The sequence below is a fragment of the Capronia epimyces genome (genome assembly GCF_000585565.1).
Source record: "Capronia epimyces CBS 606.96 chromosome Unknown aczIQ-supercont1.4, whole genome shotgun sequence".
In the NCBI taxonomy this organism is placed as follows: Eukaryota; Fungi; Ascomycota; class Eurotiomycetes; order Chaetothyriales; family Herpotrichiellaceae; genus Capronia; species Capronia epimyces.
This window is the reverse complement of record NW_006912907.1, coordinates 3637562-3660583: the sequence shown is the minus strand read 5'-3', so window position 1 is coordinate 3660583 and position 23022 is coordinate 3637562. Positions and strand designations below refer to the sequence as shown.

At 51.9% G+C, this 23022-nt stretch overlaps 8 protein-coding genes across 8 annotated transcripts; 4 read left to right on the top strand and 4 right to left on the bottom strand.

Annotated features, from left to right (window-relative positions):
- Nucleotides 1-1672: 1672 nt before the first annotated feature.
- A1O3_05971 (uncharacterized protein) lies at nucleotides 1673-2145 on the bottom strand (the record flags this gene model as incomplete). The annotated part of the gene is made up of 2 exons (XM_007736091.1): nucleotides 1673-2010; nucleotides 2085-2145. 2 exons carry the CDS (start codon nucleotides 2143-2145, stop codon nucleotides 1673-1675), a joined length of 399 nt encoding a protein of 132 aa, XP_007734281.1.
- A 460-nt stretch (nucleotides 2146-2605) lies between these two features.
- On the top strand, nucleotides 2606-3754 carry A1O3_05970 (uncharacterized protein; the record flags this gene model as incomplete). Its single annotated transcript, XM_007736090.1, has 3 exons — nucleotides 2606-2876; nucleotides 2926-3156; nucleotides 3207-3754. The coding sequence occupies 3 exons, from the start codon at nucleotides 2606-2608 to the stop codon at nucleotides 3752-3754; spliced, it is 1050 nt and encodes a 349-aa protein (XP_007734280.1).
- A 394-nt stretch (nucleotides 3755-4148) lies between these two features.
- A1O3_05969 (ubiquitin conjugation factor E4 B) lies at nucleotides 4149-7616 on the top strand (the record flags this gene model as incomplete). The annotated part of the gene is made up of 3 exons (XM_007736089.1): nucleotides 4149-4178; nucleotides 4223-7415; nucleotides 7483-7616. 3 exons carry the CDS (start codon nucleotides 4149-4151, stop codon nucleotides 7614-7616), a joined length of 3357 nt encoding a protein of 1118 aa, XP_007734279.1.
- Nucleotides 7617-9689: 2073 nt separating this feature from the next.
- On the top strand, nucleotides 9690-10973 carry A1O3_05968 (uncharacterized protein; the record flags this gene model as incomplete). Its single annotated transcript, XM_007736088.1, has 1 exon — nucleotides 9690-10973. The coding sequence occupies one exon, from the start codon at nucleotides 9690-9692 to the stop codon at nucleotides 10971-10973; it is 1284 nt and encodes a 427-aa protein (XP_007734278.1).
- A 1429-nt stretch (nucleotides 10974-12402) lies between these two features.
- A1O3_05967 (uncharacterized protein) lies at nucleotides 12403-13270 on the bottom strand (the record flags this gene model as incomplete). Its single annotated transcript, XM_007736087.1, has 3 exons — nucleotides 12403-12571; nucleotides 12634-13042; nucleotides 13099-13270. 3 exons carry the CDS (start codon nucleotides 13268-13270, stop codon nucleotides 12403-12405), a joined length of 750 nt encoding a protein of 249 aa, XP_007734277.1.
- Nucleotides 13271-14995: 1725 nt separating this feature from the next.
- On the top strand, nucleotides 14996-17260 carry A1O3_05966 (uncharacterized protein; the record flags this gene model as incomplete). Its single annotated transcript, XM_007736086.1, has 2 exons — nucleotides 14996-15017; nucleotides 15075-17260. The coding sequence occupies 2 exons, from the start codon at nucleotides 14996-14998 to the stop codon at nucleotides 17258-17260; spliced, it is 2208 nt and encodes a 735-aa protein (XP_007734276.1).
- Nucleotides 17261-18042: 782 nt separating this feature from the next.
- Nucleotides 18043-20001, bottom strand: A1O3_05965 (uncharacterized protein; the record flags this gene model as incomplete). The annotated part of the gene is made up of 1 exon (XM_007736085.1): nucleotides 18043-20001. One exon carries the CDS (start codon nucleotides 19999-20001, stop codon nucleotides 18043-18045), a length of 1959 nt encoding a protein of 652 aa, XP_007734275.1.
- An 825-nt stretch (nucleotides 20002-20826) lies between these two features.
- Nucleotides 20827-22962, bottom strand: A1O3_05964 (dipeptidyl-peptidase III; the record flags this gene model as incomplete). The annotated part of the gene is made up of 1 exon (XM_007736084.1): nucleotides 20827-22962. One exon carries the CDS (start codon nucleotides 22960-22962, stop codon nucleotides 20827-20829), a length of 2136 nt encoding a protein of 711 aa, XP_007734274.1.
- Nucleotides 22963-23022: the final 60 nt, after the last annotated feature.

Below are 23022 nucleotides of genomic sequence, written 5' to 3'. Positions count from 1 at the left end.
AGTTCGCAGAAGGCAGAGCACGAAATACGGCATCGTGCTAAGAGAAGTGCAACATGACGAGACTCTTTTTCCATGGAATGATGCAAGGACCAAGATAGAGCATGTGAAGATTCATGGATTGAGATCTCCCAACTAACTTCCTACGTATCCTTTAACACACCCGCTTTGCCTTCCCCAGGACTTACCTGAATCTCAGTACCCATTGCGAGCGTCTAAACTTTTGCTCTCTTAAATTTCAGGAATGTTCTCTTCAGGAAGGACCCATGCCCACGTAGCCTTCATATGAAAGCAGAGCTAGAGTGAAAGATAAGAGATTGAAATTTCTCGTCGTACCTTTCTGAAGAGGTTCAATCTCGGCAAAATTTTGACAACATCGATTATGGAGCATTGGAGTCGATGAAGCTTCGAGAGTGCCTGATACTCACCTCACCTACCTTGACCCAGTGACCCAACCGGGTTTGGGCTAGGACTGTTTCGAATCGTGACCCCCGAATTGCGAAATTCCACATGTGAAGAGAAAATGAGAGAGCAAGGAGAGACATAAAGGAAAAACAGTGACTAGAAGAATCCCATCCACCGTCGACTCTATCTCACCAGGCCCAGTTGTCACCGTGGGCGTTGATTGTTTTGGCGCATGTGGGCTTTGTCGCTGCTTGCTTACCATCCCCAACCGTCTGCTGGGGGTATTCTTGTGGTGTCGAGCTGGGAATGGAAGGGTGAGGGGGAAGTTGTTATATGATATATGTATATATTGTTTTGAGGGTACTGTGAGCCAAAAGCGAACCGAAACCACCACAGTCTAGCGTCAACGACTGAAGCCGAAGGCGCGCAGATCAAGTGGACCGGATTAGATAGGCTGCTTTGTGTCGATCTCGGCGACTCGGGAATGTGTCAACGCAACCTGTAAATGCATTCAACAAGGGTATGTAGAGCGCCTTGACAATAAATGTGAAGAGAAGGAAAACCCATCAGAACGGGCCGAGGAGAATATTTGTACCTGCGAAATGTTTGCTGCCGCCGGGGTTGACATGAGGCTTGGCATATTTGCATCTGGCCCTTCAGCCTCGCGCCCAACAGGGCCTGCTTGGTACTATTACGGTGTACATATGTACACATTTGTTGGTCTTGATGGTACAGTCATTCAGCAGGTGATCTACAAGCAGATCTATGGTGCCAACTTTATGGCCCCGAAGTATATGTAATTTGGAGGTATACGCTGAACTTGTAGCCGCATTCGTGATACATCCCTGCAAGGCGGATTGTCATCGACCGGTGTACGGAATAAATGTGGTCGAAATGGCCGTCGAGCTTGGTGGACTTCAGCAATTCGGCCTCCTGCCGACTACTTATCAACTGGGATAGGAAACTTCTTCTATGTGGCACCAGCAATCGTGAAGCACCGCTCCAGCGATCCGTATCGACTAGTCAGCTCTTCCCGATGTCAGATCCAGTCGAGTAGTTCAGGCTCTATTCCACCGTCACTGCTTCCTACCACAATCAGTCGTGAGGATGGATAAAGCGTCTATTATTTGATGCTTCGCCTCGGGCGTAGAGATGGCTGTGTCCATGTAACAGCCACTCAAACTCGGTTGTTGTACATTTGCTGCCAATCACAACAAAACAGAATGCCATCCCCGGAATGCGTTGCTAGAGTTTTGCGCCAGCAAAGGGATCATAAATTTCTCTCTTCATCCTCTTTTGATCGTCTTCCGAACCCATAAGCAAGACCGCCACCAATGAGATTTGCGAGACAAAGCCCCATCGTCGCGCCTCGAATGATTCCACGGGCACCAAACTTGTTCATGAAGCCGACTCTTCTTCTACCAGCCAGAACCAAGTATGTTCCACTCAGAGCAGCCGTAGTGCCTGCACTATCAATCTTATAGCCTTGAAGATTGAGGTAGGTAGAGAAGAGGAGGAGTGGCGGGAAGATCATTGGAAGTGGTTGGAAAGGCCTGGCATGCTGCGCGAACACCAGAGTAGCAAGAAGAGCTGGAGGCACAGGGTTTTCTGTCAACAGAGTAAGCAAGTAGACTAGACACAGTCAATGCGATGCAAAATGCACAGAGAGAATCTTAACGGACCTCCCCATCTTTTAGCGGTTTGCAGCAACGACTGCTTGGCCTCTTCCTTTTTATCGGCCATTGTGATGGATGGGAAGCTACAGCTTTTGATCCAGTGACTATGCAGAGGACAAACCGGGGGTGCGGAAAAAGCTGGATGTCATGAATATGGTAGCTTATCAAATAATGAATACTCGCAAGCGAGAACGTCGACAAGGTCAAAGCAGCGTGGTGATGCACTGGTGATGCACGTACGCCTGCGTCATAGGCGTGGGTTCGGTATGGAGCCTAAATCGAAATAATTAGCACCAGCCCAAGCATGTACATAGTAACCCTGGCCGCCGAGGGTGCTCGAAACCAACCCACTAGCTAGGGCGGCATGCTGTTTCTCTTCCTTCGACCACCTATCCCACTCCCGCAAGATCGCAACCTACAAACAATCCTATCCAGTTCCCCCATTGGCACCTCCGAAAGGACTTTCGAGCGACTGCGCTTGCGACGCATACCACCTTTGAAAGCCTGAACCGTACTCCCACCGCGGCATGTCCGCATCGGCATCTGGCTCGGATGCCAGGGCCAACGGCTCAGCGACCTCGCGAGATCACAAGCAGGGAAACCAAGAAAGAAAATACACCCCTCAGCAAAAGGCCGAAGTGCTCCGAATACGGAGATGTGCTCCTACGGCCTTCTACGAAATCCTCTCCATCGAGAAGACTGCAAGCGACGGAGAAATTAAAAAGGCCTATCGAAGGCTTAGTCTCTTGACACATCCTGACAAGAATGGGCACGAAGGGGCCGACGAAGCATTCAAGAGTCAGTATACTCCCGAGGCCTTTGTACGGCTCAGTGTTGACGATGACAGTGGTATCGCGGGCCTTCCAAATATTATCAGATGCGGATAAAAAGTCAAGATACGATCAGTTCGGCGGCGATCCAGATAGTCGGTTTTCGAGTAGCAGCGCGCCCCAGGCTAGTCCGTTCAGCGGTTTTGCCAGGTCCTCTGGCCGAGGGCCTATGTACGAAGATGAGATTTCGCCAGAGGAGCTGTTCAACCGATTCTTTGGTGGGGGCATGGGCCAGGGTTTCAATTTTGGTGAGGCATCAATGGCTGTCGATATGGGTTGACTTTGCTAATTGTGATAGGTGGTGGCGGATTCGGCGGCCCTCAGTTTGTGTTCAACATGGGAGGGGGCCCGGGTTTCACGGTTCATCGCATGGGAGGCGCAACACCAAGACGCAGACCAAGAGACGCAAGCGCAGAAACGTCGTCTGGCGGGCTCTCTGCCCTGATCCAACTGTTGCCTCTATTGTTGCTTTTTGTTCTGCCTTTATTGTCCTCACTGTTTTCCGGCACGTCCAATCCTGGGCCGCAAGTCCGCTACGATGCGCCCGCTCCTCCACATACCATGCATCGAGTCACGCCAAGATACAAGGTTGACTATTTTGTCAACCCCGCGGACATCCAAGGGTTTACATCAAGGCAGCTTAGTTCTCTGGATCAGAGAGCGGAAGTGGATTATGTATCAAGTCTGAAATACCAGTGTGACAACGAAGTGCATCGGAAAAGACAAGAGATTAACGATGCCACCGGTTTCTTTTTCACGGACGAGGTTCGGCTGATGAGGGCGAAGAATATGCCTATGCCTGGCTGCCAACGACTGGATGAGTTGAAAATAGGTCGACAGTATTAAGCAGATCTTGAACCTTGGGCGATGTTTGATTGCATCATCGTATGGTGTTGGCGGCGCTATGAAACATCCAACATCGGGGACAGCATTATTAGTTCGACGCATTATTCTGAAAATGAATGAACAGATTCCTGTAGGGTTGGCCGACACAATTGTTATCTATACCTGTACTCTGCATTGCTATTCCTCTTCTTCTGTTCGCGAGGCCGGGCTACCTTATTGTCATCTAAAAGTGGCGTCTGCAACAGGCAACACGATAATAGTAAGCAAGTGACTTAGCACGAGGCGGAGGTCAGGCTGCATATCTCCGCCTCAACCCCAAGTATCGCCTCAACAACCGCATGCCAGACTTGTCGGACACATTCATTTGTCATCTCTACAACCACCGCCCGCAACAATGTCAGAGCCATCGCTGGACGCGCAGAAGGTGTGTTAGCCTCTCTTGTGTCGGAACACTCTAACGTCGACCAGATCCGTAACAAAAGACTGGCGAAGTTGCAACAATCGCAGCCGCCGACCTCGCAAGAATCCCCCGCCTCGAGTCAAGAGAGCTCACACCCCAACGACCCTGATGAAGACGGTGCAGGCCAAACAACTTCTGCCCAGAATGGCCCGGGATCAACCCCTTCAGTCTATCCAGCTACTCCTCAAGAAAGTGCCCCAGCGACGCCCTCGCGGACAGGGTCGCCGATGCCATCGACCAGCGACCTCTCCAAAGTCCCTTCACATTCAGCTTCAGGCACTGACTCGCCCGTGCCGGCTGCCGATATCTCCCACGCCTCCTCACCCGCACCTTCGACCCGGATAACGATCACTCCAGCCGATGCAACTACTCAAAAGGAATCGATCAACGTGGAGCGTCCTAGTTCAAGGCAGACTGAGACCATCGAACAGTGGGAGGATCGCACGTTGCGAAACATCTTCCGCCTCAGTTTTGATACTGGCCAAACCAAAGACATGCATAACCAGACCCTCTACCCTCTTCCCCAATTAAAGGAAGAGCTGGAGACCGATGACAGCCCTTTGCTGTTGAATACGGACTTGCTTGAGCAAGCCATCATGGAGGCTGGTGCAAATCTGGGGAAGATTAGTCCTCATGACTGGCTCTTCGGATGTTGGAAGAGAATTACAAGATTGAGCAAAGCCGTCAAGGATCGGTCGCCTGAGAATAAGAAATGGAGCATTGTATCAGAAGCCAGAAGGCTGTGCATGAATTGGTGTCTGCTGTCTGTCACAAATCCTGATATTTTCGGCGCAGACTATGACGGGGTCTCCGCGCTGGCAGATCACCTTCTATTTGACCCAGATGAGGACCGAGGAGTGTGTCACGATTTCCTCACGGAGATTGTAACGCGGATTGAGGACGACGACGCCATCAAGGATGTTTTAGTCGGAGCTGTGGAGAGGCTCAGTCAACGACTTGCTAAGTTGACGATGGATAGCGACTATCGACGATACACCGCCATGTTGCGACATCTTACCAGGTACAAACCTTTGGCCGTTGCTATTGCCCAGTCTCCAATGTTCGTGGACAAGTCTGTACCGGCTGCACAGCTCGAGACAGCCACGCTACTTGGCCCATACTTTCAGATCTCACCTCTACAAGCCGAAGTTACCAAACAATACTTCTCCGGGCCAAAGACAATGGATCCCGGACGAATAAGGAGTGCTCAACAATCTCTGCAAATGGCTTTGCGGGCCCACCAGACTGAACTTTTTGACATTGTCAACACTCTGGTGCGCTCATCGCCCGAGGCGAGAGAGCAGGTTTTAGATTGGTTCGCCTTCGTGGTGAACTCGAACCACAAACGACGAGCCATGCGCATCGACAAGACAACAGTGTCAAGTGATGGATTTATGATCAACGTCAATACCTGCCTGGATCAATTATGTGAGCCTTTTCTAGATGCGCAATTTTCAAAAATCGACCGTGTCGACATCGACTATCTACGACGACATCCGCGAGTCGACATCAAAGACGAAACTAAGATCAATGCGGACCAAGACCATTCCGATGCTTATTACGAGAATAGGCCTGAAGGAACGAATAATTTCATCTCTGAGTTGTTCTTCCTCACGGTCGCTGCTCACCACTATGGCAGTGAGGCTGCCCGCAATATGTTGAAGGACATGGATCGGGAACTCAAACACATGGCCAAGCAGATTGAACAATTCGAGACTGAGCGACACAAATACGTCAACCACCCAATGCAACTGCAGATGTTCGAAAATGCACTTAAGAAGTACAAAGACCAACATGACAAAGGGCTGTCCTACAAATACGCCGTTCAGGGGGTTCTGCTAGACGAGATCACTCAAACCCGGTCAATGCAGTTCATGCGATTTGTGACCGTCTGGCTACTCCGACAAGTATCTCCCCATCGCCAATTTCCCAAGGAGAAATTGACACTCCCTCTACCTGCCGAGCAGCCTGAGGCTTTCAAGAATCTCCCAGAGTATTTCTTGGACGTCATCAGCGGTAACTTCGGCTTCATCATGTACAATATGCCGCAAGTCATCTCGTCCACGCAGTCAGACGAGCTGATTATGCTTTGCGTCACCTTTCTACGAAATTCAGAATACATCAAGAACCCATATCTGAAGGCCTCTTTGGTCACCATCTTATTCCGAGGGACATGGTCATGGCGCCAAGGAGGTAGGGGAATCCTGGCAGACCAGTACAACAGCCTACCCTTTGCAACTCAGTATCTTCTGCATTCCTTGATGAGGTTCTTCATCGAAGCGGAGTTTATGGGCGGCCATGGCCAATTTTTTGACAAGTTCAATGTTCGGTTTGAGATCTTCCAGATCATCAAATGTGTTTGGCCGAATCCGGTTTACAGGGAAAATCTTCTCAACGAGGCAAAAGTCAACATGGAGTTTTTCGTTAGATTTGTGAATTTGTTGCTGAACGATGTGACCTTTGTCCTCGATGAGTCATTCACGGCGTTCCACACAATTTACGACATAACGAAGGAACTTTCTCTCGCCGGCACCACACTCGACGAACAGCAACGACAGGAAAAAGAAGAATCCCTGGAGGCAGCCAAAGGAAGAGCAAAGTCATACATGCAGTTGACCAACGTAACAGTCGACATGTTGAAATTGTTCACCGAGGCTCTAGCAGATGCCTTCACCATGCCGGAAATCGTTCAGCGATTGGCAGACATGCTGGATTACAACCTTGATGCCATGGTTGGCACGAAAAGCTCGTCTCTCAAAGTGGGAAATCTGCAGGAATACAACTTCAACCCGAGGTCGCTTCTCAGCGAGATCGTCGACGTGTACCTGAATTTAAGCGACAAGGAGAATTTCATCCTCGCCGTTGCTCGTGATGGAAGATCTTACAAGCCGGACAACTTTGTCGCTGCAGGGAACGTTCTCCGCAAATTCGTATTGAAGTCTCCCGAGGAGCTGGCCAGATGGAACCAGCTCATCGAGAAGATCGCCAAGGTCAAAGAAGAGGATGACGCTGCAGATGCAGACCTGGGCGAGATTCCAGAAGAGTTCCTCGACCCCTTGATGTACACACTGATGGAAGATCCGGTGCGGTTGCCTGTGAGCAAGATCGTAATCGATCGAAGTACCATCCGCAGCCACTTGTTGAGTGACCCCCACGATCCATTCAATCGGATGCCCCTTAAGATCGAAGACGTCATTCCTGGTAAGTCTTGGTCTACCTGTCCCTCGACATACCAGTCAGGTCGCTAATCTGTGCTTGTTTCTCTCAGCTACCGACGTCAAGGAGGCGATTGAAAAGTTCAGGGAGGAGAAGATCGGCAGCCGACGCAAGGATTTCGTGGAAACGGTTAGGATCGAAGCGGTTGGCAATGCTGACGGTGAGCCCATGGACCTCAGTCCTTGAGGAACCGGCGTGGTACACCGCGCACGAGATTTATGAGACTATTTGCATATGCATATGGGCCAACCGATGAGGAATGACAGCGCAATACTGCAGGAGAGCACACTGCACGTGTCAATACCAGCAACAAACCCTTCGAATATCCCGGAGTCCCCTCGAGTGGCATCCACATAGCTGCACGGTGCGGTAGTCGTGTCTCAGCCCAAAGACGAGGCAAGATCTTCAGAAGTTGTCCACGTAGGTGACGATGAACAGCATACCGTGAAACCAACCGTCCACATGTGTCCAGCCCTTTCTCCTCTGCTGAATGTTCTTCCATCGGCCCCCATCACGACCTGTTCGCCCATTCATTGTAGTTTTGTCGTCCTCCTTATTGACAGGTGCCTTCAAGGGAATAGTCCCACCCGCGAAACACGTAGTATTCTGCTCCTGCTTGGGTCAAGATATGAGTGTGACGGCGACCAGAGTTTGAGGACTATGTCTTGATCTATGAATCAGGAGGCGACCGGGAGGACAATGCTGGCATTTTTGGAAACAATACGCAGTCCTTGGTGCTTTCAAATTCCAGTACTATGAACGGATGGCCGCTCCACTGACATCGTTCTTTGTTCCGTTCATGTAACCTGATCCTGTAATGCGCAGATGGAGATGGAGATTGAGATGGACAAACGTAGGTGCGCACTGGTCTGGTGTATGCTTGAATCTATCTGTACTGTTTGGTTGACATGGCTCATGGCTGGTGCTGTATTCTCTCCTCTCTTTACGGACGGACCACTTGTCTTTGGCCCTTCACATATATCTAACAGACCTTGCTCTTCAGATGACTCTTTATCATTTCTCAGTCTAAGCTGTCCATAGGATTCCCGTTTATTCTGTTGCAGCTGGAGCGGGCCCAGGCGCCAGGGTCCTCCTCAAGTCATTGAGGGTGCTCTGGTCCTGACCCTGACACCAGAAATCAAAGCGACCCCAGCAAGCATGTTGGGAGACCTGACCAAGCAAACCGTTGTGTTGTCGAATCTGCCTATCAAGCTCCTTGGGACCTGTAGCATCTCCCAGCAGCCTCTGATCCCCGACCACAGGCACCCAAACCAGCCAGACGAAAGACTCTCGTTCCCGGTTTTTCTGAGGCCGACCCCCCACAAAGGCAATCTTCACCCTCTTGAATGGCGGCTCAGGGTACCTCGACTCGTCCCTATCCTGCCAGACGGAGTTGGGTCCACGGACCAGAGTCCATAGAATTCCCGTTTATTTGAGTTTGGTATCGTCGTAGGTGAGAATATGGGTTGTGTCGTGCATAGGACAAAAGACGACAGGAGACCCTCAGCCTTGTGCGCTTGGACGCTTTCCTAAAAGCGTTAGCGGGTTACTGAATTGGGAAGGGGACCAACCAGAATAGAGAGCGATTGTCTCGTTCACTATACCAGTAGACTCAGCGACGAAAGAGTCATTGTCGGTGCTCCTTTCTTTCGAAGTATTGCTGGTGCTCCTTTCTTTCAAAGAATTGCCAGAGTGATGGATAAGCTTGAAATGTATGTCCCACCCACCATAGACTAGATCATGGAGGAAAGACGTGTGATTAATGTTGGATACTTCTTTGCTAGCCGTCTCAACTTACAGATGAGATGGGAGGGTATGTCACGTATAATGCAGCAGATTGAAAAGAGAATCTCGCGCTGCGCATATGGCAATGCTAGAGCTTGGCCGGTGACCGTGATTGTGAAGCCTAGTACTTCCTTCCTCCTTAAATAGCCCTAATCCTTGTTCTCTCGAAGACGAAACTTGTTTCTGAATCATTTTCCTATCCAGCGTCTTCGGTCTCCACGACATATCATCGACCTTAAGGCCAGGGTACTTGAACGCATTGTGTAAGTATTTGTATCTTTGTTGGTCTACCAGCCCCGAGCCTATCTTGAAATGGCTTCTAGGGAAATCCAGCTCATATTGAAATGGCTTTTTGGGAGATCGAGCTCATTAACTTGGATAGATTTGTCGCAGAACCAGAACCACCCTCAGATAGGATATCCGATCTCAACCTTTTCACGCGCCGCCTGCCTCCGCCTCAAGGCTTTCCAAATCATGGACCGAGAAGAGCCTCCACCCGCCGCTAGTGGCCCGATCTACACGGTATCCTACTTGATAGCCTACAGTTGGAGCGGATTCATGCCCCGAGGGATCGCCCCCAGCGTGGGGGAGGTCGAGCAAGCTTGGCTTACTGTCCAGGACATGTATCAGAATGGATTGGATGATCTCGCTCGACTGATCTTGGATCAAGCATTCTGGCTCACGAGGCTGAACTGGAACATCGGTCTTGACTTCATGAGCCCGGCCCCGGACTGGAACATCGATCTTGACTTCATGGACCCGGCCCCGGCGCAGCAGGCACCTGTGTTTGATCATCTCAGCGACGGAGGCGACCAGCTCAGCCAGCTCGGAGACGACCAGCTCAGACTCGACCTTCTCGTCGCCGCCCAACTTGCACCTACACCTACCGGTCTTGACTTCATGAGCCCGGGCCCGGCGCAAGACGCACCCGTGTTTGACCATCTCAGCAACGGAGGCGACCAGCTCAGACTCGACCTCCCACCTACACCTACGACAGGAGACTGGATAGCACCACAGCAGGCACCCGTGTTTGGTCATCCCAGCAACGGAGGCGACCAGCTCAGCCTCGACTTTCTCGTCGCCGCCCAACATGCACCTGCACCTACACCTGCGACAGGAGTTTGGATAGCACCACAGCAGGCACCTCGAACTCAATCCCACTTCGCCCCAGCAGAGAGCACCGTGCCAGTGACAGAGCAACCAGACCAGCATTCGCTTTTTCTCCAACAGATCTGGCACCACCTCACGGCCAGCACCTCACTGCCGGGCATGGATCCTGGCGAACTTCCTTCCTCTAGCTTGTATTTGCAGGGTGGCGAAAATCCTCCGATCCCACCAACGATGAACACAGCACAAGGCTCGGGCGAGGCCGCTGCCGCTGCCGCCGCTACTGGTGGTGGGCTGCCCAGTCACCAACAGACAAGACCAAGACGCCCAGGTCGGGAATGGGTGTTTGTATGCGACGTTTGCGGAGCTGGGGTGCGAGAGACCCGAGACTTCAACCAGCACCAGGTTTACGGCGCCTCGAGAGCAGGGTTCGCTGTCCGCTTAGTCCCAGACAATCCTCCAACGTGGATTGGCATCAGCAGTGTCACGGGAGAAACGTTCTCCGGAACCATGTGCAGAGCCCCAGCCCCCAACCAGCTCCCAACGCCTCATTCTCAGTCTTGCGCCGTCGAGCTCCGGGCCTGGCGCGCCCGCAGAGAGCGGGAGGGATACCGGCCAAGAACAGCCGGTGCCGCCAGACCGAGGACTTGAGAGCGCGGTCGGTGGGAGCGGCGGCGACCGCGACAGCAACGTGCGGTTAGAGCAACAACAGTGATCAGAACGTACGGGACAGCAACAGTGATTGGAACGTATGGCTGGATCGATGCAGTGCGTGTGACCACGTTGTTTATGTCGCAGAAGCCGGCGATGGCGATAGGCACCGAGCGGCCACGTTGTCCAGGATCCAGGAACGGTACCGTTGATACAGTGCAAGTAGCCACGTTGGATCACATCCTAGATGCCATCGTTGGTGCCTGGGCGGCCACGTCGTTCATGCTTGCCTCCTATCGATGCATTCAGAGCGGGCACGGAGCGATCCGACAAGACAAACGTGAAAGAACGGATACGGTCTCCCCAACATAAAGGGAGAGAAGTTAGGAGGAGTGCGCGCCGCAGCACCAACGTCAATGCCAACTTCAACATCACCGTGGTGGTTGTGGTTGTGGTTGGACAAATAGTTGAACAGTTCAGGGGCCTAAGCTGACGTCCTCACATTGCCTCCTACGACCGTGGGATGGGTTCTCGTTGGCTTTCACACCAGCACGATCCAGCTACGGGACTATAATATCGATTGGGCAAACTTATCGACAGATGGTGGACCAGTGCGCGGCATAGACTTCCACAAGACAACCGTTATTTACTTGGAGGAGACGACTACAAGATTCTGTAGGATGATTGACACAAAGCATACAGTACATGACATGATTACTTTTCCCGACTTTGTTCGTGTCGTGAATTCTATATTTCTCGGGCTCTGCTATGCGGTGATAGCAACTCTGGCTTGCGTCAACACTGCTCCTGCTTTGTTGCTATCGCCGCATAGCAGAGCCCGAGGAATATACAAGCACGTCTATCATGTACTCCACACCTTTGGTTCGAGAACATCTTGTACATGGTTGTATTGTAACTTGTATCCTAGGTCCAGGTCAAGGCCAATGCCGAAGGACCGCTATTGTACATCTATCCACGAAACATAACCTGCCACATCCCAACCTAATTCGTGTCCAGAGATCCAGTACTCCCGCTTCGTAGCATACATATGTCATATTCTTCTGAGCCTAGCACCGGGCTGGGCAGCAGCGCGGATCTGATGATCTCTTATTCGTATATTCGCACAAGTGTACCGTCGGAGGCACGAGATACGACAGAATGGACCAAAATGTCGCCACATGTTTTGCACCGCTGGTGAAAGAACGCGGCCTCATCTCTCCTCAGAGACCCCCCGCGCGGGTAGAAAGCAGTGTCCGCGTCGACTTTGGCTGGCATGGAGACTCTGCCTTCCCACGGACGAGTACGGACCCTTGGAGCTTAAGCCATGGTGTCTTGCCCCACAGATATGCCCGTATTTCCGCGTTGGGTCGAACCAAGAGAGTCAAGTGTTTGAGCATTCCGCAAACGCATATCTCCCATTTCCTTTTGTTCAGACTGATATCGTCTTGTTGTACAGTTCTTGATCTCTTGCTGACAGGTCCGAGGTCGCTCGTTGGGCATGCAACATGCTCTTGCTGACCTCGTCGCGCGTTCGGGCCGAGTGGGACTTTGGACCGTAAGTGTCAAGATGTTGATAATACAACCAGAGGATGATGCAGCTGACATCCGACCGTGTTAGCCCAGCACTCGAATCACTCTCTGTCGTGGTACACCGACTCACCTAGCGATCGTCCCGCACAATCCGATCCACAAGAATACCACGCTGGCGAGGGCTCGGGCATTGTGTCGGTATATCAGTGGAGGATTGATCCTCTCCTGTGCAATCAGTAGGGCATCTTCAGTGTCTGCTGAGATCCAGGCATTTCCCGTCGCCACAATCACGGTCAAGGCCAATGCGTCGGCCAATGTCATCAGCGTGACGACCACGGCACTGATCCTCCACGCCCATCGGATGTTAGGCGGTTCGTAGCGCTCAGGGTAGATCAGGTCGAAGAAGAAGGCCGCGCCAAAGACGGTGGCGACAGCGATCCCCACGAATATGTTGTAGGAGGCGATACCGACAAAGTCGTCGTTGTGCACGCTCGCGGATGAATGCAGTTTCTCGATTCTCGACTGTTGCTTCACGTAGTCTATTCTCGAGCATCAGCGACACGTCGCATAGTGCGGTTCTAGCTGCCACGCTTACCTGTGAGGGCGGCGGTGCCGACTGACTCGGAGACAACGCAGCAAGTCATGGCAATCTGGTAGAGTACAAACTTGGTCCGGCGCAGATGGTAATCCTTATTCCCCCACATATACGAGCTCTTGAATTTCCCCCATTGTATCTCCCGTAAATCGAGGCCCCATATTACCGGCATGCTTTCGCTGGTTTCACCGGGTTCGATTGTATAAAAGGCTGGAGGGAAGTGGAGAGCAGACGGTGGTTTTTCTCGCGGTCCGATCTGTAATGGACAGGCTGGTGATGATGAGTCTCGCCCACGGTGCGTGTGCAACGTTCACGAGTTCCAAAATGACAGTAGGGAAGATAGTTTTCTGAAATTAGTATTGCAAAAAGAACCAAACCAGGTGGGAGAGAGAGGGAGAAAATATGCATGCATTGAAGACTCTCGGTTACCAATCCGCATAAGCATCAGTAACAGAAGACGAGTACCCATTCTTCCCGTGCCACCCAGGTCAGAAGTCACTCCTTGTTTCCCAAGGATGACCAATGAGGCATATTATTCATGTCCTTTTCCGTCCATGCGCTCGTGACAGGGTGTTGTACGGATGGATGCTGTGTAAGAAGAGGGACGTCCGCTTCCAGACCTCCGCGGGGATCCGCTCAGCCCACAGCCAGCGGACTAGCAGGGAACGAGGCTTATCCGAGACCAGAGGCACCTAACAGGTGCCAGGGATGACTCGGAGTCGCAGAAGGATTGGAGAATGGACCCTGGAGATCAGTGCTTAGGCTTAGGCTCCTTAGGCGTTGTAGGCCTGCTAAGCCTTAGGGCCCGCACTTGTCGTCGCCCGAGCCGCCCCGGATCGCCCAGTGCCAGTGCCAGTGCCAGTGCCAGTGGTGAGTTGTTTTTCGGGCATCATCTGATGTGCTAACGGCGCGGCTTCATCGGCTCTGACGTAGAGCGTGGAGCGTGGCGCGAGTCGGCCGACGTGCCCAACATCTCTACAGTGTTTGCTCATGCTTGTTACTTGTTGTCTCAAGAACGTTTTCTCTCTCACGCTTCACCGGTCTGATGTCGCTCACAGAATGGGACAGACCGTGACTCTTCATTATTTAACCTCAATGGGAGATCGTTGAGTTGAGCGGGAATGTCTGTGGACAGGGCTCACTTTCAATTCCCGTTCCCGAGCCATTCTCGACTTGCATTCTCAGATGCCTTTCTCTGGCAGCCTCCATATGTACGGATTACACCGGATGTATCTCACCAAATCGGATTCTGGGGTAGCGAGGACTTAGAGCTACTTTACTGTACAGATGCAACCATGGCCTCGAATCTACTCTTTAGCAACGGTCTACACAAGGTAGTGAAGGACTCTAGCGGCTCGCCGTTTTGAAGACAGCCCGGTACAGGCGCAAGTTGCACAAAGGCTACAGGTACATGTAACTATCCGTACCTTTGTGGTTTTCCAGTCTAGGTGCCTTGAGACCTGATTCATGAAATAGCAATAGACTGCTGCAGGATACCGCATACCTCTCCCATCACACACCAGGCACAGTCTAGTTCTGAATTGTCGTTAGAGCTGGTTTGCTCTCCGACACTCTTGTCGCCTATTTAGAATCGAACTTTTCATATCTAGGATTGCACTGGACACCAATGTTCATAGCCTAGGTAAAGCCCTGACTGAGAAGGCCACCCCCTAACTGGAAAATATCATTCGGATAACTTTCCTTGTTCTCTACGCTAACGCATTATGATATCTTGGCTGAGTTGGAGAAAATTAAATTTTTGGGACGGTCGGATCCAGAACAATTGTAGACAGGCTTCCAAACCTGGGAACTTTCAATCTAGCTTAGGTCTTGCCTGTCTTGCAGTGATTTACCCACGTATCTGCTCAATAGAACGTCTCTATTCTTTGTTGCAAAAATGGGTGACAAGAAACGCAAAGGTAAACGCCGTTCCCCTGCCGACTCTCCACGCTCGTGAACTAATTATTTGTATGTAGGCTCGTCCGCAGCCGCCGATCTACCTCACAAGAAGAGCAAGAAGTCAAAGAGCACAGACGCTACCAAAGATGTCGTCGAGTTAAAGAAAGTCTCTGTCACAGAGCCAACTGCCTCCTCTACCGAAGTCAAGCCCTTGCCTTCAGACAATGCTTCTGCAGCCTCGAAGAAATCTCGCAAGCGTGCTGCAGATTTCATGAACGACGAAGAGGGGTCGAACAAGACAACTGTTCCTCTCGCCACTGCTAGTGTGGCTGACGAACCTACCTTGAAGAAGTCCAAGAAGTCCAAGAAGGACAAGAAAACCAAGCAGGATCAACTTCTCACTGCCGACGGTGTCAATGGCGTTGTGGAACACAGTGGAGACGAAGATCTTGAGACTGCAACCGCACAGCAGCCCATCTCCTCCTCGTTGCAAGCAGAAGCTGAGCGGACAGTCGATCAAGAACTGGAAGACGACTTCGGAGGCGTTGCAAGTGAGGACGAGGCTGGCTACGTCGATGAGGTCCAAGCCGATGATAATGCTGCCGCCCTCTTAGCTGGCTTCGATAGCGACTCCGAAGACAACCAGGAAGACACTGGCCTCGACAGCACTGTCATCCCTCCTCTGCCCAAAGCTAAGAAGGTTCGCAAGAAGTTGGACAAGATCAAGGCTGAAGGCAACGATAATGGCCCTGGCACCGTCTATGTTGGTCGTATTCCCCACGGATTCTACGAGACACAGATGAGAGAATACTTCTCCCAGTTTGGCGACATCACCAGATTGAGACTCTCTCGCAACAAACGCACTGGCTCATCCAAACACTTTGCCTTTATTGAGTTCGGCTCGGACGAGGTTGCCAAGATCGTGGCCGAGACCATGGACAATTATCTGCTCTTTGGTCATATCCTCAGATGCAAGTATGCTCCGGCTGACTCTCTGCATCCGGATGTATGGAAAGGCGCGAACAAGAAGTATCGAAAGATCCCTCACGAGAAACTTGACCGAGAGAGACTTGCTGCACCTAAAACCGCCGAGAAGTGGGAGAAAAAGGTCGAAAAGGAACAGCGGAAGCGTGAAGAAAAAGCCAAGAAGTTGCAGGCTCTTGGACTGGATATGCCCAACTCGACACTGACCAAACCTTCGGACGTGGTCAAGGAGAGACTCATCACCGCCGAGCAACCAAACCTGATTGAGCACCAGGAGACGAACGGGGAAGCTTTGACTGAACCAGCCGGTAATCTAGCCATCACTGAAGTTGCAGAGAAAGAGTCCAAGAAGTCCAAGAAGGATAAGAAGGACAAGAAGGAGAAAAAGGACAAGAAGGAAAAGAAGGCAGAGATCGTCGCCGACCCCGAACCTGCCACCGCCAAAGCTGTCGAAGACGCACCTGCTGAAGATTATGAGGCATCCACTGAAGCCAAAGAAGACAAATCGGCAAAAGAACCCCAACTGTCGAAGAAAGAGAGAAAAGCACTGAAGAAAATTGCGACTGTGCCAGAGTCTGAATTGCCCAAGGATGAGAGAAAGGCATTGAAAAACGCCCAGAAGAAGCTTGCAAAGGCGCAAGAGAAAGCTCCAGAGGCCAAAAAGAGTGCAGTAACCAGTGACCACGCTACCGAAGAAGCTCAACCATCCAAGAAGGACAAGAAGGACAAGACAGAAAAGGCAGACAAAAAGGCTGCAAAGAAGCTCGCGAAGATCGCCTCCAAGGCCAAAGACGACGAACCTGCCAAGGCTGCCTCATCCGACGAAGCGCCTGAACCTGTTGAAAGTGAAGAGCCAGCTCTCGGGACCGACGCCGACTTTGTCTCATTCGGAAACTTTGATGACCAGAAAGAAGAGGAAGCTGCGGAGTGGGATTCTGACTCTGACGCGGATTCAAACTCTCCCGAGGCCACGCGTGCGACTATTTCCAATGCTAGCCAGGGCCCGAAAGGCAAGAAGTTCAAGAAGGAAAAGAAGCCGAAGAAAGAGAGAAAGAATCTCGTCAAGGCCCGAGGTCCCAAGTCGAAGCTTGTCCCGACCAAGCCGAAACCCGATATCACCACCACTAATGGCAAGCTCCCTGGTGTCCCTCTTCTGGGCAAGGGCAAGTACGACAAGGCGACTCGCCAAGCGCACAAGGAGTTGAAAGACAAGGTCTTGAAGAAGAAGGGCGTGCGTGGCGGCGCAGCTCAGCAGGTCAGCAAAGGTCCTGACGCTTAGGAAGCCCGGCCCTTTTATCACATTCCCCCAAACGCAATGACTGCGGTGCCACAAGGACGCAAGATCATCTTTGACGACTGATTGGCTTTGGATCCAATCTTTAGCGCAGCCGTCAAAGGTCCTTGTGCAGCAACCAAATATTCCCGGGGCTATGTCTTGATTATACAAGATGTCATGAGTGTCGAAGCAAGGGCCATTGACGTCGTGGCGTGCTTGCTGGCACTGATTTTGTAGGGCAAAAACTAGGCATGGATTTGGCTTGGACATGCTGGTGCTATTCAGCCAGGAAGTCAGTCGCATCTGAGCATGATGGTTGGTAATGCAGAACCAACACCCATCCGCGTTGTGGACTGGTTTTGTTGCCAAACATCCAAGCACTGCTGTGTAGGCATCCAGACAGATTCGACCGAGAAGTAATATTCCATAGGGACAAAATGACCGAGAAGTAATTATTCCTTCCATAGGGACAAAATACAAAATGACCGAGAGTCACATCATAACATTGCGGCATCGATTCATTGATCATTGACCCTCGTTTCGTTCCGGCTCCGGTTCCAGTTCTCTTCCTCGATCCTGATGCAATGCTTCCAGGCAATGTGTGTGCGGACCTGACTGACTCCTATTAATATCCCTAAGCTACAGCCTGCTCTGCCAGCGTCGTTGTACCCCTGCATTCCTGTGCCAGTGTCGTCCTTCTCCCTTCCACCCTCACATGTACCTAGACCATCGAACACTGTGGCCAACATGTACCCAGACCATCGAGCACGGTGCCCAACATGTACCTAGACCATCGAACACGGTGGCCAACATGTACCCAGACCATCGAACACGCTGCCCAACATCTCATGACACACCCACCTGACCGTCCGGGTGTGCAGACTATTTCCGAACCTCCCTCCAGCATGCACAGTGGTGGTTCCTTCGGCCAAGGCCTGGAAAATGACCAGTTGGTCCTCTGTAAACTCATCGACATGGACACACGCGGGCTGAGGCCCATCACGGCCGTCTAGAGACCTACCTTGACGCTCTTCTCCATCTCTACCTTGACACTCTTCTGCAAACTCCCTCACCACCCGGCCTACGACTTCAGCCACGACGCGCCGTCTGTCCGCTTCCGAGCCGATCTTCCGGCCGCCACCGAGGTGGTCGCGCCCAAGTCGATGACCGGCCGATGTCTGGGCCACCAGCAGAACGTACAGGCGGCGCTCGTGGCCCGATGGGCCGGAGCACGGGTGCAGTGTGATGGGGAGGGAAGGGGCCGAGAAGATCGGAATGGTGCGAAGAGACGTGGCCAGTTGGGTTGCGAGAAGAGTGTGCGTTTGTTCGCTTCCGGCGACAATGGTCATGGTGATGCGGCTGATGGTGTCGTGGGCGAGGGGGATTTGGAAAGGAGGTAGGCGGAACTTTTGGAAGCCTTGCGTTGCACCGTCATTCTCCTTGTTCTTATTCTCAGTCTCAGTCTCCTTCTTGTTCCTATTCTCATTTTCATTCTCCTTCTCATTCTCCTTCTTGTTCTCCTTCTCGTTCTTGTTCTTATTCTCGTTCTCCTTCTTGTTCTTGTTCTTATTCTCGTTCTCCTTCTTGTTCTTATCCTCATTCTCATTCTCACTCTCATTATCATTCTTGGTTTCCACCTCGCCCACACTACTGGACTGGCTATTGTGATTGCTATTAGTATTGCTATTGCAGGGGTTGTCGTGGTCCTGTTTTCGCATCGATGCGCTGTTGTGTCGTGTCGACACTGTATCACCTCCCCCTTGTAGGCCCTCGCCCTCGGAACTCATCCGGCAAGAAGGGTGATAGGCACAGATGTCGACCACCCCGATCTCCGGTGCACTGCCAGCCCATCCGCGGCGGTGGACGTCGACCTCGACTCTCGGCAGGCCAATCTTCTCGCAGACCGGGAAGAAGACTTGTTGCATGTACTCGCTGGAGGGGGACTTGGGGACATTGGTGCCGCCTTTCAGACGGATGCGGAACGCCGGCTTAGCATTCGCCTCTGAGGAGGACGAGGACGGTGACGGTACTGGTGCAGAGAAGGAGGACGAGGACGGTACTGGTGCAGAGTGACCGACAATGCCAATGTCAGCCTGTCGCTGTCGGGGACACGCGAGCATTGAAAACACAATATAGGGAAAGATGGCCTGCCACACGAGCCAGACACTGCCTGGGTTCTTCAGTTCGATGGTCTCTATCCTGTCGTTGTCGTTGTCGTTGTCGTTGTTGTTGTTGTCTATGTTTATCCTGTCGTTGTCATTGTCGTCCATGTTCACTGAAGCGTCGTTGCCGTTGTCGTCCACGTTCACTGAAGCTATGCCACTGCGCTGCCGTGACGCTCGTCTTCGCCCCGGGTGGAATTGAACTTCACAACAACCGACCTCGTCGCCTTGCACGTCGGCGCCGCACTTGTCAGCCAACCAGTTCAACGCTGCGAGATGGCTCTCCTTTAGCCCTCCACCGGCCTTCTTCGCTCTCTCCTTTAGCCCTCCACCGGCCTTCTTCGCTCTCCCTCTCCCCTTGTCGGCATGCTCGATGCCCCTACCTAGACCAGGCCTCGTTGTCGTTGTTGTTGTTTGATCTTGCCCGTGTCGCCTCCCACGGCTGGACTGCCCCGATTTCGACGCCCGATTAGCTCGGATGTTTGTGATGCGGACTGGAATTTCTCGGATCGCCGAGATCGAGAGCGCCACCCGGACAAGTTGGCCGCCGCCTTCGAGGGTCGAGCCGTCGAGAGTGACCATTGCGTGGGCATCAGACGGTGGCGAGTCGAGAGTGACTATTGCGTGGGGATCCAGACAGTAGTGAGTCGAGACTGACCATTGCGTGCGCATCCAGACAGTAGCGAGGGTAGTGGTGATGGTGAGGGCGCTGTCGACCACGTCGAGGTTGAGTTTACGGTCTCGACCTCGTAGTGCACCTACACGTAGTCCTCCTCCTCTTCCTCCGCCTCACATGCACGGCAGTGGTCAAGATACAATAGCATTGAGTACGGACTGAACACTCCAGTGGCCAAGATACAATAGTATTGAGTACGAACTGAACACACTCCAGTGGTCAGATACAATAGTATTGAGTACGAACTCCTCAGGACACACTGTGACTCTGGTCGTTGATGTGTTGACTCTAGTCCTTGAAGTGTTGACTCACTGTTTTCTTTTGGGACGTCGAGTCACACCCGCTCAGCCCGCGGAAGAGCCTTAGGCTTCAGGCTGCCGACCCAACCAACCCAACCCCCTTTACTACGGGGATATTGCTCTACACTGCCTCGTCTGGTCGCTGCCAGGGTTGTATGTAACATACATCCAGTCACCGACACGCGAGTTGGCCACGATGTTTTTGTTGGGTCTGGGTCTGGGTCTATTGAGTCGACTCTGCCACCATTGGCGAGGACTGGCAATCACTACAGCCTTCAAGTTGGACAAGATACGATTCTTGTAAGATGCATGATGCCATTGTTGTTACAGCCTTCAAGTTGGACAAGAGACAATTCTGAAAGATGCATCATTGTTGTTCTTGTCGTTCGCGTGTGACTTGTCGGACTATAGTTCTGACCCTCTATAAGCCACTTAGACGTCTCTTTCAAGGTAACTCTTCACCATCCCTTCAAGAGTGGGCTCATATTCAACCAAGTCAACTTCCCCAGTTTCTTCGTTCAGCACGGTATTGGCCTGCACAAAAACCTTCCGCGGTGTCTTCTTCTTGAGCACGATAGGTCTCGCTTTGTTTGCCCACCATTCATCGACGCTAGTGATCTCATCGTATAGCTTCTTTCCTGCTTCAAAGTCCGCCGTGGCCTTGTAGATATGGAGCTTCTGAAGATATGCTTCGACTGCCGGCCGACCGTGTGAAAGGATTTTACTCCGATCCAGGAAAATCTCGAGGTCGTCAGGATCGTTCAGATCTCCGTTCAACGCCTTGAGTTCGCAGAAATTGCCGCCGGCATCCATGAATGTACGCAAAATTGAGTATCGCGCTTGCATATGTGCTTGGCCCCATTTTCGGGATTTTGGATCCCAGTACTCAAGTGCAGCGACACCCGCTCGAGCCATTTGCAGATATGCCACGTAAAGGACGTCCCCGGCTGTGTTACTAACATCTTCCGTGCCATCACCAAACCCAAAAATCTTGAGGATTTCAAAGTCGCACGAAAGCGCCATAGCCACACATTCCGCCCGACATTCCTCATACGAGGAGGCAATGGAGCCAAACACGCTTGACCAGGTCTGCCCAGGCTTGTACCATGAAGTGATAGGTTTCTTGGTAACAGGACTAATTGGTAGATTCTGCGCATCGAAGTTGAACTCGCCAGGAGCAGTTTCCTGGAGTAGCTTACCGCAGCCATGACCGAGCAATTCGTGGATGCCAACCTGGACCTCGAATGCCGGGTCGCGGTAGCTACGGAACAGTTGGTCATCCTCTTTGCGAATGAATGGTATAGGCTCATTTGGCGCTTTTGCGCTCAACACGTTGCCCAGACTGACATTCTTGAAGCCTTCGTTCTGTCTGATAAAATCATAGTTGGGAATGTTGATCCCGGCTGGGATGCCACTCCCGGCGAAGGTCAAGACCTCCAGGGAAGTGAAGTCCGGACTCAAAAATTTGTCTTTTTCAAATTCCTTGCTCCATGGTAGCTTGGGGATCATACTTGGTGCAGCGTCGACTAGTTTGCCGAAAGCTCGTGTTCTCTCTTGATTGACCATCGCCACAAATCCTTCCCACTCGCCACGGACACCATGAGGGTCTCGGTATGTCTCAACGAAGCCTATGTCAGTTTCGACAACGGGGCCTTTGTTTTTGATCCAGTAGCGCTGAGATTCCACAAAACCTTGGATACTGCCAGTCCCGAAAGACCTGGCGTACTCGTCCAGCATCTTCTCTTCAATCTCATTGGCGGCCTCCTTCCGTGCTTTCTTGAACTCCACAGCTATTTTTGCCATCTGATCTTGATAGTCGCCGAAGACAAGATTAAGCTTCTTCCCTGCTAGTTTGCCAGTCAGGGAAATCGACGACAGACCATTCAGGTCTCTCTCCTCGACAGGCGGATTGGAAACTCCTGATGCAATGAGCAAGTCAAAATCTCCGGACTGTAACTTCCGCAGCCGAGTATTTTCTATCAGGAGCTTCTTCTCTTCAAGCACATCACCAACGATGGAGATTTCTTCCTTTGTGATAGTCGGCGAATCTGGGTAGTAGTTTGTCATGTGTCCAGCTTCTGGATACCCCAGGTGCATCAAAGCCACGTCTTTTGTCTCATATATCCCGCCTCCTGTCTTCACAGCCTTGTCATGAAGGGCCTTGCATTCGTTATTGACCTTGGAGAGCTTCTCCAATGATTCAGGTGCAATCCGGGGAATGAACTTGGAGTCACCAAATCCCTTGTAATTGCCGCAGTTACCCAGAAACTGTGCAGAGTACTCCAGCCATAATGTGATGTCGGACGAGGAGACTGAGGTATCGTCGGAGAGTTTCTTGTAGTCGCCGTCACAAGCACGATGCAGTGCCAGGATGAGGTCGTAAATGACTGGAGACTCGGGAGAGACTTGAGTCAGAGTTACGCGAGTTCCATGAAGGGAAGCCCGACTCAAGTGATGTGCATAGCGCTTTTGTTTCGGCGAGAGGGCGGCGAAATGAGGGGCGATCTCCAATTGAACGACCGTGGGAGGATTGTCGGCGAGATAATGGGATCGGAGAGATGGATCCATGGCGGTTGAGGCAGAGTGGAAGGTAGAGAATTGAGAACTCAAGTGGGAGAGCCTACGAAG